Below are 15,787 nucleotides of genomic sequence, written 5' to 3' on the forward strand. Positions count from 1 at the left end.
GGCTTTCGCGCGTTGGCTTGAACTTACTTGATCCATTTGTATTATCAAGTTCTGGGAACAAGCGGTTCGCTGCGGCCAACAGATTACCCCGCACGCTACGCAATCACCCGAGCGCTTCCAACAAGCGCCCCTGCATGAAGTTGCTTTGCAACAAGGACCTCCAGACTAACTGCTTACAGTGTCCGCACATGCCTTTCACAAATCATCGACGACATCGTATGTTGCTATTCATCGCACAACAACCTCACTGCATGTATTACACCCAGCAAACAAATGTTCTCTGAAAGCGTCTGAATCAAATCCTTACAGACTCTGGTAAGACCACAGTGATAGGGATCTTGCTCTTCCGTACGTCATATTTGCATGGAACCACGTCACTGCCAGTTATTCTCCGTTATCTTTTTTCTGTTGGTTTCGGCAGAACTCATATAACCACTGTGCATGTTCCTTACATCTGTCGCAGCACCGGTGAACGAATATGCACTTGACGCCAACATCCTTGCTGCCCCCCAAGATAAGTTACTACCGCTCGCCACCTCACCTAACGAGAGCCATTGGCGTTCGGAAGTTCAATGACGCCTAAATCTGCAATTTTCTCCAGGGACTCTGGTAGTGCTATTGTCCCGTCATGTTGTGCTATCAGTAAAGCTCCTGTCCCAGTACAAAGCCTCTCACCGAGTGCTTCAGGCCGTGAATACAGTTTCATATGATGTCGCCCCCGTCGCTCGCACTGCCCTATCGGCCCCGTATTCATGTGTCGCTGTCCAAGTAGCCTTATTACTCTCCTCTTACCCCCGATGGTTACACATGATAAGATGGCAATGGTGCCGCCATATATTGCTATGTGCATTCAGCATGCTTTTCTTGGACGATGCGCACGGTCCCACCAAACAGGAAGACAGTAACCTTACCCCTTTGCTAGAGCTGTCAGCTACGCTGGTAAGAACTGAAATTGCGCTTGTAAATGTAGCTTGTGAAGAGTCTTCAATCGGGTAATACAATTTTCAAACATGGAAGCGTCACCCTCAGGCGCATGTTAGAAATCTTGTTTCACGGCCAGACGACTTCGCGAAAACATTCATCAGAATCTTATGGCAAGTGCCCCATGGGTAACAACAAGGGGTACCAATGTCTGTATTGAAACGCGTTGCCGCTTCATAATGCCCACGATAAACCCACCTAGTAGAATTAAACCAAGTGTCCTGAACATATACCAGTGTCCTGGGCGCACAACAATGACCAGGACACTGAGGCGTGATCCGTGCAGTAGACTTGGATGAGCCAGAGTCATGGTCTCCTGCGACACACCTACGTGGAATTGTCCACACTAGTAGCTGTAGGAATACACGTAATCAGCTCTAACCCTTGCCCGAACCGTTTACGCAGTTTAACTAGTGTCACCGGCAGAACGTGTGATGGCATGTGCCAATATGCATACATGTAGACCACTAGAAATGACCATAGGCTCTTTGTAACTTTGTTTTCTTTACGTTAACATTCATAATTGAAATCACAGACGCAGCGCTCGGCTCCTTGTCAGGCAGAAACGTTTGGTAGAATTGACGAAATTTATCCAGGAAATCAGTGTGAAAATAAGGTCAGCTTTTGTGGGAACTGCAATGCCACTAAAGCGGCTTGGATGTGCGCTACCGAACTAATATTGGTGCGGATGTGTGTTTTTTCCCCAATGTGGCAACTGCTACAATTTCATAAAAATCAATGGTATTCTTGTCTTCAGCAATGTCATTTACAATTTGGTACGTCTTTGAAGGAGCATGTAGCTAGTATGCAAGATGACCTTTTTGAAGAAAATCCCCTTATGAAACATTTTCTATGGCAGATTGAGCACTTGGGCAAAATAAACTGGATTACTTGTAGAGTCGGATACTGCTAGTACGAGAAATCGAATTTTGATCTTACATATTAGCAAGGTGTAAGTATAAATTATTTGCTTCCCTTAGACCAGATGTCTTATTTTCAGACTATAATGCGATAAATAATGAAGTCATATCGAGTCAGAAGGCATCTTGTGTTTTGCACAGCTTTGAGGTATGCATCCTCTACTTGTGTGAATCACCTTCCAATTACAACTAATCGCGATTATCGCAAATTTAAGCTGAAAATAAAAGAAACCTGTCAAAAATAAAACATTCTTCCAGCAGCCACCCATGTCATTTCGAATGGCAAATGTAGGATGCTAGCGATGCAGGTCTATACATTAGGAATCAGCGTCTATTACAATTCACATAACACAAAATAACTACTTCTTACACTACCCACGCTGTATCAAAATTCTGTCATTTTGCTAGAAGTATCAGCGAAACTGAATACTGCGACGATCTTACGGTCACTGCCCTAATAATTTAATAAATTTAGCGGAAGGTTATACCTTTAACTTCTTGGTAGTTTTTCAAACTTCTAGAGCAGTTTTAAGGTGAACCGGAAAATAATTTCATAGAATCATCATTCGAGCATTGTAATACGGGTTCCCTTTATAGGTAGAGCTACGCTGACAGCACTCACGCAGCAAGACGCACCTTTCCCGAGCCGAAACGATTACCGATGTGGAACCAGGCCTTCGCTGCACCGGGCACCGTCGCCTGCAAACCGTACATGCCCCTCTCGCTTGTCCAGTCGTAGCGGCTCTTCGACTCCACCATCTCTAGCGTGAGCGCGGCTGGGCTCCTGCCGCTGCGTGTTTTATCATGTATAGTGCATGAAACCGTTTCTTAAGCGCACAAAGTACCGCATAAAAGCTGTCGACTGGAAGGCGGCATTGATATAGGGGCAATGAAGTTCTGATTGTAAACAGCTTTAGCGATGGAGTAAGATATACCATTGCTACAGCTCGCTTAGAGGGCATTCCAATATTGGCATGGGCGAGTCGTGCTTTGATGACACAAATAAGTGATGGCGCGGGAACTTGTTACTAACCTGAGCGGCGTATTCTGTGCCGCCTATGCGCGACCAAGCACCCAGAATCTACAGTAACCTTTACGTTACTAAGCTAAGGAGTAGTGTAAATGCCATTGTCGTACTGCTGGTGTTAAGCCAATTTTTTATCTTCGTGTGCATTTGTGGAATATCGTTTGATAAGACAAAGAAATGTGGTGAGAGAGCACCACACTGGCTTAGTGGCTGAGTCGCCGTGTTCCTCGGCATAGGGGCATCTGTTTACATCACAACGGTGGCGGTCGTATTCGGATGATAGCGGAATGCGAAGAGGCTTCTGTACCGTGCTTTGCAGCCTTTGAAACTTAAGTTTTACAGGCTGCAAAGGACGTCAAACCACACACTTATTGTGGGACGTTAAACCACACAATTATTTTTTAAAGTTGTCAGTTGTCTCGCATTATTGGACATTAACAGTTTGAGAGACTACAAACCTGGTGCTGAGCTCACAAACGTTTCCGTTGGTAAGTGTTCTTTGACACTTGCCAGCCTGCTTCGCTACAGATAGGTTCATCATCAAGGGCCGGTATAACATAAAACTATTCCAATACGTTATTATACCAAGTCCGCCATTGGACCTCCATGATAGACCAGAGTGATATGATTGAAGTTCATATGGACTGGCGCCACGCCAAAATGGGCAGAGCCAGAGCCATTTTGACCTTTCTTGAGGGCTAATGGAAGATTTATAATAAAACATTTTGAACTAGTTTTACGTTATACCGGCCAATATTGACAATTTGTTTCACGAACCATACTAGCATAAGACGTTTCGTAAATACAGGTCTTGATGTTTACCTTTTCTTATGTGTGCATTATTGCTGAAATGTTGTGAACTACCTATCACGACATACTTCAGTGCGCCCGAGAATACTTTTCCTATGTATGTGGGGTAGTACCGTAAAACAATGAGGAAGCTTTCAAAATGCCCTGATCTATCTGCATTTTTCTCGAAAACGCTCCCTATTACAATTTATTTTCAAGCGCACATAAACAGATCTTTTTTTGCTGGTGCTTTGAAAATCGACAAGTTTCGTTGACCTTTGCAGTAGCCTGACTTCAGGGTTGTAACCTTACGTTGGCGAACCAAAATAAGGAATTGGCGTCCGCAGAGATAAGGCGGAAATTTCATGATGGCCCACAGAACCGCTAGACACTCTTTTTCAAGGCTGTAGTAGTTGATTTCGGCGCGTGAAAGGGTGCGACTGGCGTAAGCAATCACTCGCTAAACGCCTTCCTGGCATTGAACGAGTACAGCACCAAGCACGATGTTGGTTGCGTAGGTGTGCACCTCGGTGTCAGCGTCCTCGTTAAAATGAGCGAGGACGGTTGATTCCTGCAGGCGCTGCCGTAACTCGGTGAAAGCTGTAATCTCGTTGCACTCTTTCGCCGATACGCGATAAGGCAGTTGTCGTATGGGACGAGAATCGTCCTGCGTGATTATTCGTTGTCTCGTAAAGGGCCTCTGGCGTACCTTAGAAGATCTGAAGCACTCCTGGAACCGAAGTATGAACTCGCGCCACCCTTTCTGCTTTTCCTCCGAAATGTTTGAATTGATGTCGACATAGCTGAGGGTCTGGGCGGGGCGGTCCATTGTCCTAGACACAAAGCATTCAGCAACGTCTGCTATGGGCTCAGCGAAAGCGATAGTAGTACGACGAAATCGGTGCCGATGGTCCTGGCTGAAATTCGTCACGAGGAGCGCAGAACGTCAACCTCGAAGCATATAGAGACTGTGGACTGCACATACGCCATGATTCAACAAAAGAGAGAAATTGCCCTCGGCACCAGGTTCGCCTCCACGCAGATCGTCGCACACGACCGCTACCAGGACACTTGCGCGTGGTGGTCAAGTTATACTGTTGGCGTAAACCCGAAGCGCACTACGTCGGCAACAGTCGCGGCTGTTCGCTGCTCTTTCTGTCGAAAAAGTCACTGTGTGCTCCCGGAGGTCTATAATGGCACCATACTCTCGCAGAAAGTCGACGCCCAGGATGAGGTCCCGAGAAGAATCGCGGGTATAAGGCAGCTGGCTGGAAACGTAGAGCCCGAATTTGTACTCTGACCGTGCACATGCCCAAGGGTGATACGATATGCCCGCCAGCAGTACGAATTTGCGTTCCCGACAAAGGCGTGATAAGCTTTCTAAGTTGCGTTGCTAGTTTTTCGCACAAGATTGAGTGCGGAAAACTACGGAAAGATTGAGTCGGCCCCCGTGTCCAATTACGCACTAACGTGGAGGCCGTCGAGCCCAAAAGGTATGTCTAGGGAGAGTCTGTCGCTGAGTTTGGCAGCTGTCGTCATTGAATCGTGTTGAAAAGACCCTGTTCGGGTTGATGGGAGGTCATCGGAAGGGGGGATTATCAGCGGACTCAACCCCGAAGGTCGCTGTTCTTTCTTTTCCGGGCGACGGCTTGCCGATCGTCTCTGCGCTGCCATTTGAGGGGCTTTTTGTGAGAAATCTTTGTGACGTGGGCTCTATTACGGCATTAGAATGGCTTCAAAACACTGGGGAAGATCGCCTGGGACGGCGAACGCGACTGCCGCCGCGGTAACAGTGGCATGCTCTTCTGGTTTAAGTATTCTTCAATCACCCTAGACTTTCGCCATATCTGGTCCTTGGTGAATCCGTGGCAAAACCTTGCAGTCCTAGGCGGCGGTATGCGTACTCGCGGTATGCGTGACCGGCTTCTCCTCAGTGATAGCACAGGGGCCTTCTGTCCGGGGTACGTCAGACGTCAGAATTCTTTTGGAGTGGGTGTCGATCCTCCATACGTTGGATCGGTTGCACTGATGGGAGCAGCGGGGACAGGGACTCCCCCAAAACTTCCACATACGATGCCCGCTACAGCTGTGCTGTTGCAAGCGGCCTATTGGTGCTTGGAACGCGACCTTCGATCGCTTGCTGTACTTATCGTGGCCAGAAATGAAACCCAGCGTGGGCTGAGGCGGGTAGGTGAGCTGTTGAAGCTCATCACGCACCCCAGAGTGGATAAGGTCTCGGAGAACGTCCACGTTTCCAAAGGCAATCGTGTCTGTCAGTAAAGCAACGTTCGCTTGCCTATCATACGAAGCTGAGCGCTGGTCTGAAGGTGAAGTAGCGTTCAAATGCCTTTCATAGAAAGCTTAGCGCTGCTGTAGAATCTTTTCCATCGTGGTGGCTTCGGTCTAGAATTCAGCCACGGTCTTCGACGGGCTTCGAACAAGACCAGCAAATAGCTGTTCTTTAACTACCCGTAATATGTACTGCAGCTTCTTTTCCTTTGACATGATTGGGTCCACCCGATGAAAGAGGAGCGTCATATCCTCGACGTACAACGTCAAGCTCTCATTCGGCAGATGAATGCGGGATTGGAGCGCCCGTTCGGCTCGGTCGCGGCGATGTGCATTGGTGTAGGTCTCCAGGAATGCACGGCGGAACTCGATCCATGATTTGATGAGCGCTTCTCGGTTCTCGTTCCAAGCGCGAGCACCATCCTCCAAGTAGACTTTTCTCGACATCGCTGCGTCGCTCATTCGTTTATCTCGGCAAGGCGCTCAAACTGGGCTCGCCATTCTTCTACATCCTCGCCAATATCCCCGTGGAACACTTTCGGCACTCGTAGATTCTGCACCCGGTACTGAGTTGCCGTTGTGGCGATACCATGCACAGTGGTCAGTAGAGACGTCGACGTTCCTTCCATACCAGTGTGTGGGGGAGTCGATGCTGTTTCGGAGAGATGATCAAGCTCTGTAAGCAATCCTCGGATTCGCCTGCTCGCCCCGTGGACAGGTGTGTTCACTAGTATAGGGCTGGTACTCCTGCTACCCGGAGGGGTTTGTGGCATCGGATGAACTGTATCCCGCACCTCCACCAGTATTGTTGCAAAAAGACAATTGAACATGTACCCGGGTTGGGCAAGACAGACAGCTGGATAACATGGCGTGCAAAAACTCACGCTGACGTCCTCAGCTTCTACTTCTTCATCAGCGCCTGCATCTTGCAGAGCGCGCGTCCCGGTCTCAGCATCTTTCTCAGCGCTGGCTCGTGCCACCTAGCGGCAATATTAAGGTGCTGATTTATTCAGACGGTGTGCTCTAGTTAACTGCATGTTCGCTAGTAGAACTTCGCCGAGCAATTCTGCATCAAGACTGAGAGGTGCGCTAGTTGGCGTGGTTCCATCATGTGAAGAAGTACGCCAGAAGACAAGGACGGAAAAATAATTCGGCAGAACCGATCTCACGACGACTGTCAATGGTAATGCATTAGCATTTAATGAATATATCAAACAACGTATTGCCACCATCGTAACGAGTTATGTATTAGGCGTAAACTGCAGCGAGACTCATCATTCGCGCCTAAGAACACTCGGCGCCGTATAGCGCCGCCGCCGCGAAGCCTTGGGTGGCGTTCGAAATCCATGGCGCACCGCTGCGTCCGAACGTTTAAAAACGTGGTTCCTCAGTCATTCTTCTTTTTATACACGCTGCTCCATCCAGTGACGCTGCCAAGAAGTCCACGCATAGCACCCGAGACAAAAAGCGTGGCGCGCTTCTGCCGGCGAACGCTGAGAAATGTTCCCTCGCTTGCCGCACAATAAGTGGTCTATACTCAGTGACCCAAGTTTGCTAGAAGGTCATTGAAGAGCGGCACATATCCAGTACATTTGTGCCACAGCCTCCTAATGAGTCGAGCTCCTTTTCTTGAGGAACCATTGAGACGTGGGCTCTATTCCGGTCAGCATCAGATAAATTTACGGTATATTTTACAGCGAAGCTGCCTACTGCTCGGCCAAACTAAAATCTGCACGTCCGATGTGTGCACAAGCTATCATCGTCAGCAATGGCTCGAGCGTCGTCGTCTTCTTCCACAGCTGGCTCGTTGCCGCTCATCATTCCAGCGTATGATTTCACTTCTTTTCTGCCGTCGTAATGGGGAGGCCGCGTTTGCGGGAGTATGAGTCATTGCTTAAGGGGGTATGAGCCATTCATTGTCTTACATCATGGACTGAATTAATCTTGAAGCAATTTAATGTTGAAGAATCGCAAGCGGCAATGCGACAACGACGGACTGCAGGCATACGGTCAGTGACGTCGTTCTCTCCGTCGCAGACAAACGCGTGAGTAACCTCTTTAGGAAACACAAAGACGTAACCAAATATTGAGAAATACTTTAACGAACCATTGGGTTTAACGCAGTGCTAAACAGCAGGGCCGCTCGTTTCAGCTTCGCTTGTTAACGATCTGTCTGTAGTGCTTGTGCGAAGTTTTTTTTTTCGTTATTGTAGAGCGACCCTTTTTGCTCATGACGACGTCGAAAGCTTCGCTGAAGAGAGACACGTGCGTACACAATGGAACATACGCAGCGCATACTTAGCGAGCGTAGTTGAACCGATGGTTGGTTTTGAAACCTGGTACCAGAGAACAGCAACCATATGCGCTAACCATTCGACAACCGACTACCCAGTGACCCAGGTAGAAGGCAAAGTAGTTATATGCAAACTTTGATACCTACAAACATAGATAAATAGATAGATAGATACATAGATAGATTGATTTGACGCTGTTTTGCCACATCTGGCCCTTGCGCCAATAAGCTGCAATTTTATCACCATCAGATAGATAGCCCCCGGAAAATGCGTGAAGCGTCTTAGGAAGGCTAATGATTTAAAAGAAGGCGACGAAAACAGTGACTCACAGCCGAATGTTTATTTCGGGATATGTAAAGAATATGTTTCGGATTAGGTAAGGAAAGCTGGAAAATAATATAATCAACACACTTAGATAAGAGGCCACCTCTCATATGAGGTGGAGCAAGAGCGACGCAGGTGCGCTCGTTAAGTCGATACAAGGCTAAATAGTAAAAATATAAATGTAAACATATAAGTATATACGTCATCTGCTCTTCCGATAAGACGATCAATGCTTGACTTCCACGAATTGTGCGTTCAATTGAGACAAAAAAATTGTTTCCACTAGGACTCTTCGGAGTTGCGCCTTATCTCCATACAGTATCTGTCTAACAAACAAGGAAGTACAACGAACAATGAACCGCGTAATGCGACCCTGTTCCATTTATGACGTTGAGCGCATTAGCGTTATACGCTAACAGCATGCAAAGCCTAACTATAAAAACAGGCTGCGTCAAATGTCCTGCAAGCAATGTCAGCATTCCTCCCTACCTTACTCCGGGGTTGTAGCGTAGCGTGTACAGCCTGCTTTACAGAGAAAATGTTATTATCTGTGGCGGTTCAAATGTTCAAACTGTGGTGGTTCGATTCCTATGGATTGCGGAATGCGAGGACGCTCGTGTACTTAAGGGCCACATTAAAGAATCACGAGTGCTCAAAATGAGCCCATGATCCCCTACTAAAGCATGCCTTTTATTCACATAGTTGTTATTGCTGTAAAACCACAGAAATAATTAACTTGTTTATGTGGTTTTGTCAAGCACTTTGAGGCATCCGTGGCCCTAATAATTTTGCACTGTGTTAGGACAGTCCACACCTGTAATAAACCTGCGGAAAAGGGTGCCAGCAATTCGAGTAAAACTTATAACTGAGATGAGAGGAACAGGCTACTTTGCCACCGTGCAGACTCTAGGGAATGAACATAGACAGCGATGACGCCCAGAGCAAAACATAGGCTTCAATTGGTATGAGCAATTATATTGTGTAAAAATTAACTTGATGCTTTCTGCACGACATGTTTAGAATTAATTTTGTTCCCCGCTACATCTTTTGCAAGACTCTTAGGGATAATTGTTATAGAATCAAGAAACATTTCTAGGTAAACTTGAAGCATCCGTACGAACTATCATCTGATACATTGCCTTGGCTTTGTCTGAATACGCACAAAGCTATACTCTAAGGTTCGTAGTTCTACACAATATGACAGTTATGTGATAGTTGAGTACTGTAAAATGATGTCAATCTTAATGTGTGTGAGCACAAAGAGTTGCCACAAAAATTAGTTGATAGTTAATAAACCTATTTTAGGCATTATAAAGAGCCATGTATATGGAACCATAAAGATGACGTTTAACAGCGGGGTCAGTTTACTGCATGGCTTTTCGAAAAACTTGTTATGTGGCAGTTTCTTAGGAAGTTTCAGACGCAAAAGAATATAACTAGAGGGATCAGTAAGTTCACAAGAGAAAAATCTCCCGCGGTAAGAAACAACTACAAAAAATGAACCTTTAGCAGTCGATATAACGAACATTTTGAGTAACGTGCTTTATAAAAAAAGGTTAAACAGATTAGGCGATTAAGATAAACGAACAAAATAGGTATGTACACATATTCGAAGCGGAACTACACACATTCACAGCTTCGCACATGCAATAAGATCATATGGAACTTTAACAGACGCATATGGCTGTAAAAAACACTCAGGAAGGCAGAAGAACTCCAGCGTGAATTGAGTGATCACGATGAGGTTCGCTGTTGGTCGGATAGCGTTTCTCATAGCTCCAATGGTAGTTGGTAGCGACATAAATCTTCACCCTACTTCAGTGACTCGTTTATCTGATTAAAGGTTTTCGTCTATGTGATTACAGCAAAGGAAAAGGCAATATTCGCGCGTGGGCTAAGGGACGGTTGAGTCAACCACTAAGCCAGAAGCACAGTACTGCGGAACGTTTCTTTAATATTACTTCAATATAACTTCGGTTCGCTGCTGTTATTCATGACAGGTAACCGCTACAATGTGTGAGCCCGACATAATGACAGCGGTCAACCCTGGTGAACTCTACGCAGTCGCGTTGGTACTATTCTTTAAAGAAATACACATGGTCACGAATCCCGCGAAGTGTTATAAAATCAACCAGCAGCATTAACAACCCTCCCCCCCCCCCCCCCCCGGAGTTCTGCCGCGCTTTACTTCAAAGAATCTGCACTAGTTTTGTGTTATTTGGTACTGCGTGACAAAACCCACATGCATCAAGCAGATAATAAAAGTCCAGAAACATATAAAGGAAATTTTTTTGATACTACAACAGAGATAAGCTAAAGCAAAATGGGCAAATAAAATTACTCGTCGCGGACGGGAGCTTAACCCACGCTGTCCTATTCTTTCATTGGGCCTTGTTATCTTGTGGATTTATATGCTTGTGAATCACAAAAATCGGACCCCTCAGTTTCCTTTTTTCTCGTTAATAGCGCGGTCGAAACCTTTGCTACAATACTTTGTGCGGTAGGGTTATATAAAAACGAATGAACTGAAACATGTTAAGCTAAGAGGCTATGACAGCTGCGCACGCACTCCCCTGCTGCTCACCATCCATCGATGCAGCGAACGTTCTTTGTACGGGCGTCATAGTGCAGGGCGAAGCAGTCGCCTCCAATACCGGTGGCATATGGCTGAAGAACTTGCATGCAGGCTGCCATGGCAAGTGCAGCATCAGCAGCGTTTCCTCCACGGCGCAGCACATCTGCGGTTTGGATGACGATTTAGGAAATAAAATTACGGATAATTTCGTAAGCCTACAAGCGATACCTCAAGGAAAGATGATTTTACTGTAGGACATGCGTTCCCATTGATGCGTAGGTTCTTCTTGTTAAAAAAAGGACATTCTATATAATTCTAGACTCTGAGCACTAAGAGTTATACGTGACCTAGAATACGTAGAGCCGCTTGTTCAGACGTTGGGGATTTCAGTTGACTTGATGCATCAGTTGCTGCAGCTTTTCTGAATAAGGAAAAACTTTTATGGTTGCGGGACGTTTTTGAGTTTCCAGTCTGCGTTAAGCTACTGAACAGCGTGCTGTCCTTGACGTGTTTAGACTTTCGCTTCGTTAGTTGCACGTGTATTTTTGAGCAATTGGAGGCTCAACCACACTACCGATGTAATAGAGTGATCTCGTCCAAGCACTTTGAGCCCGTTTTACGTATCAATCAAAATTTTAAAGCAAATGTTTTGCATAGTGGGGTCATTGATACCAATGATGTAAAGGCAAGTCTGCAGCGTTTAGATATAAAGGCGAGTCTGCAGCGTTTACATACAATGCTATGGGTTCTTGGGCGCATTTGTGCACCACGTGGTTTGTTACTTAGACTGTAGTACCTTCGGTATAAGATACCTATCCAGAAAGGGGTCAGGGATGCAGGCACAATCTCTCTAATGCTATTCACTGCATGCTTAGCAGAAGTATTCAAGTTCTTGGACTTGGAAGGCTTAGGAGTGAGGATCAACGGCGAATATCTCAGCAACCTTTAGTTTTCAGATGGCATTGTCCTATTCAGCAATAATGGGGACGAATTACCGCAAATGATTTAGGACCTTAACTGAGAAAGTGTAAGAGTGGGGTTGATGACTAATATGCAGAACACAATGATAATGTTAAACAGCCTGGCAAGGGAACAAGAATTGAGGATCGCCAGTCATCCTCTAGAGTCTGTAAAGGAGTACGTTTATCTAGGTAAATTACTCACAGGGATCCCTGATCATGACAGATAAATTTACAGAAGAATAAATTTGGGTTGGAGTGCATACGGCAGCCATTTCCAAATCTTGATTGGGAGCTTTCCACTGTTGTTGAAAAGACAAGTGTACAATAACTACATTGTACCGGTGCTACCATATGGGGCAGAAACTTGGACGTTAACAAATAAGCTCGAGAACAAGTTAAGGTCCGCTCAAAGAGCGATGGAACGAAAGATGTTATCCCTAACTTTAACAGACAGGAAGAGAGTGGTGCGGATCATAGCACAAACGGGGATAGCCGATATTCAACTTGACATGAAGCAGAAAAAATGGACCTGGCCAGGCCATGTAATGCGTAGGATGGATAACCGATGCACCATTAAGAGTTACTGAATGGATACCAAGAAAAAGGAAGCGCAGCCAAGAACGGCAGAAAACTAGGTGAGCTGATGAAGTTAGGAAATTTGAGGTGCAAGTTGGAATCAGCAAGCGCAAGACAGGGGTAATGAGAGATCACAGGCCTTCGTCTTGCAGTGGACATAAATATAGACTGATGATGATGATAATGACCTTCGGTATGAGCCCACATTTTTGGACGGCACTGTCTCCGAGATCAGGCCATGTATATCGTTGAGTGAACTCACACTCTGGTTGCGCTTATAGGGGTGTTCAGTTTCAGCAAGCGTATCTTGGTTTGGTTTCCGTATTTTTACGCTAGTTTTGCATTTTTAGTGCTCTGTACAGTGCCTTATGCTAACTGGCTTCGTCATTTTTGTTTCAAGCTTTATTTTGACGCCTTCTGCGTTGTCCAACAAGTGCTAGAAGACCGACCATTGTCTAATTAGACGGTACAAAAGTAGTCAGGTACTTAGGATGAACGCACCATGAAGTCCCCAAAGAAGGCCTTGGCTTGAAAACTGTTCACACCAGTACATCCTGAATACTGCGCAATATTGGCATTTCGCTCAGGCCACCTTTTTTACCCCTACATTTTTATTGACGTCAGTGGCAGCTGCTCAAAAAAAAAACAGAGAGAAAACCCCTATATATTCGTAATATCCATAATCTGCTCGTCAGGTAAGGAGAGTTCAATAAAGCTGTTGCCCAATAATAGCAAACGAAACCTAGCGTAAACTCCATAAACAATATCAGTTGAGGGGCGTATTAGATGTTTACGCGTGTCACCATCTGAGTGGGAAAACAGAAATTTTGAACCTAATAGTAGGGAAGCACGTGGAGTGTTGCATGTGTTTACAAACGCGCGGAGGAAGCAGAACTTACTTTAGTCAACAATGTTATAGAGGACATAGTTGTGAAATTATCACTGGAATAATTCCATCATATACATTGGCTATTCAGCATGATTTACTGCGCACTAGACACTACTAGATATGTACTGGTCTCCTGTTAGCTCAGTGCCACTGTTTCAAAACGCGCGCTACTTTTGGCTTCCTCAGTCAAATTGAACTTACTTTAATCAACATACCTGTCAACGCAAGTTTACAAAGTCCATAAAACCAATTATTTTATTTGAAAAATTGTGCAAAAAATAAATGCCGCCACCAGTATAAAAACCGCTTTGGTGTAGAGTTAGCGTAATACTGTGCTTCGGTGCAGTTCGCTTGTTGCCACAGTCACCTCGCAACACTATATTGGTCTCAGATAGTACCAGGGGCTGAACTTCATGCTATTTGAACAGGTAGCGCAAATACTACGGCTTACAGCGGGTCTGGTCAACATCATCAACTCAATTTTCCGGCAATCTATGCTGAAAAATAAATGCATATATCATATAGCACATAAAAATACCCCCATTTGGAAAAAGATAATAAAGATAGTTACGCAAGTTTCGAAGTTATAAAACAAGTTTTTGACCAGTCCTGCGAGAAATTTGGCCTCCTATAAAGGTGCGTTCATGACGCCGCAGTTCTTTCTCAAAATGTGTATATTTACACCTGAAACATTTTGCACGAAGCATAAATCATATGCCGGCTATTATGACCAGGTGATTTTCCTAGAGTTGCACTCTGAAACGTGGACACTGTGATTGTTTGGTTACCTAAACGCGTTAGAGACGCGTTCAGGTCCCTTATTTAAGGACTCCATCTTGTAATTGTTTACTTCCCATAAACTAGATATTTTACAGACATCAAAATATTGTTGAAGGTTTTTTGGTTGATGTGGCGCTGTAAATTAATCTGCAAGCCACTATAACATTGAGCTCGCTTCCCGCTATCTCTAACATCTTGGTCAAGAGTAAGGATGAAGTATAAAGTAGTTCACTAAATTGCTGTAGGAATGGGACAGAAACAAGACACTGAAACCCTTATTGAGTTCCCTGCTGCCTATGAGCAGCTTCCCGTAGGTTACATTGCAATTTAGTTTTTGAAAGAACAAGATGATAAGAATTGTATAATTGAACCCACTTCCTAATCCGGTAATTTTATGGTTCTGTTTGTTTTGTCTATCTGATTTTCATTGTATGTACCATATGTCGCCCTCCCTGCTTGGACCACGTGTCCACAGTATTTATTAAATAAATAAATAAATAAATAAATAAATAAATAAATAAATAAATAAAAATAAGAAGATAATGCTATATTAACAGAATTCTACTCTTGAAATTTACATAACGTTTAAGATTGATAAAGAAACATTCGTAAACCGGTATGTATTCACGACAAACTCATAACCACCTCTGCAATATTTATTGCTTCCCCGAGGACTGGTTGAACGCTGCTAGCATCCATTGAAAAGAAATATACTGAGTTCAATTGAGCTTCTGATTGGCAACAAGATTTCACAGACAGGAATCCAGCTAAGTTGCCGGATACACAATTGCATCCATGGTTTTTTCGTAAAGCCGCTGATTGTAAGAAAATGTGGAGCTTACCCAGGCCAGCCACGCTGGCCAGCATCTCATCGCTGACCACAGCCGCTTTTGGTGTAATTGTGGGAAACCGAGTTGTCATTCGCCTAACGCTTCTGTAGCTCAGGAAAGCCATTTCACCGTGCACGATTGGTGGGTAAAGCCCTCGAAAACGGGTCCCGCAATTCGGCGTGCTACAAAAGAGTGGCGAGCTTGCTGTTTATTATACATCTGGCTGCTCTGTACAAGTCGCAGCTGGTATGAAATTGCATATGCCGACGCGATCCCGAAGAGCCAAATAGCGGTGACATCTCTATATATAGGAAAGCCACCATGTGCTGTTGGGTTTTTGCTGGATGCTGTCACATACCTAGCTTTTTTTTTTTCAAATTCAGGTTCAGCCCAACGTATAGACTACCACTCCTCCTTCACCTAGAAAGAGAATGAAAACTTGGCACGCGTGTGCAAACCTAAAGAACCATTTTTAAATACACGTCGAGCTGTCGAACTTTCATGCAAAAGACCATCATGCCACTGTCTCTAACTGCGCACTCTGTTTACCT

The 15,787-nt window shown here is 45.1% G+C and overlaps 1 protein-coding gene across 1 annotated transcript in view; it reads right to left on the reverse strand.

Moving 5' to 3' along the window:
* Positions 1-15,435, reverse strand: part of LOC119454425 (glutathione hydrolase-like YwrD proenzyme) — an 82,239-nt gene extending 66,804 nt beyond the window's left edge. Inside the window, exons 1-3 of the mRNA XM_037716364.2 lie at positions 15,249-15,435; positions 11,209-11,362; positions 2,538-2,691 (exon numbers count right to left, since the gene is read on the reverse strand). Of these exons, the coding sequence (XP_037572292.2) occupies positions 2,538-2,691; positions 11,209-11,362; positions 15,249-15,360 (420 nt within the window). The 5' untranslated portion in view covers positions 15,361-15,435. The remainder of the gene's footprint in view (positions 1-2,537; positions 2,692-11,208; positions 11,363-15,248) is intronic.
* Positions 15,436-15,787: the final 352 nt, after the last annotated feature.

The sequence above is a fragment of the Dermacentor silvarum genome, chromosome 5 (assembly GCF_013339745.2).
Source record: "Dermacentor silvarum isolate Dsil-2018 chromosome 5, BIME_Dsil_1.4, whole genome shotgun sequence".
In the NCBI taxonomy this organism is placed as follows: domain Eukaryota; kingdom Metazoa; phylum Arthropoda; class Arachnida; order Ixodida; family Ixodidae; genus Dermacentor; species Dermacentor silvarum.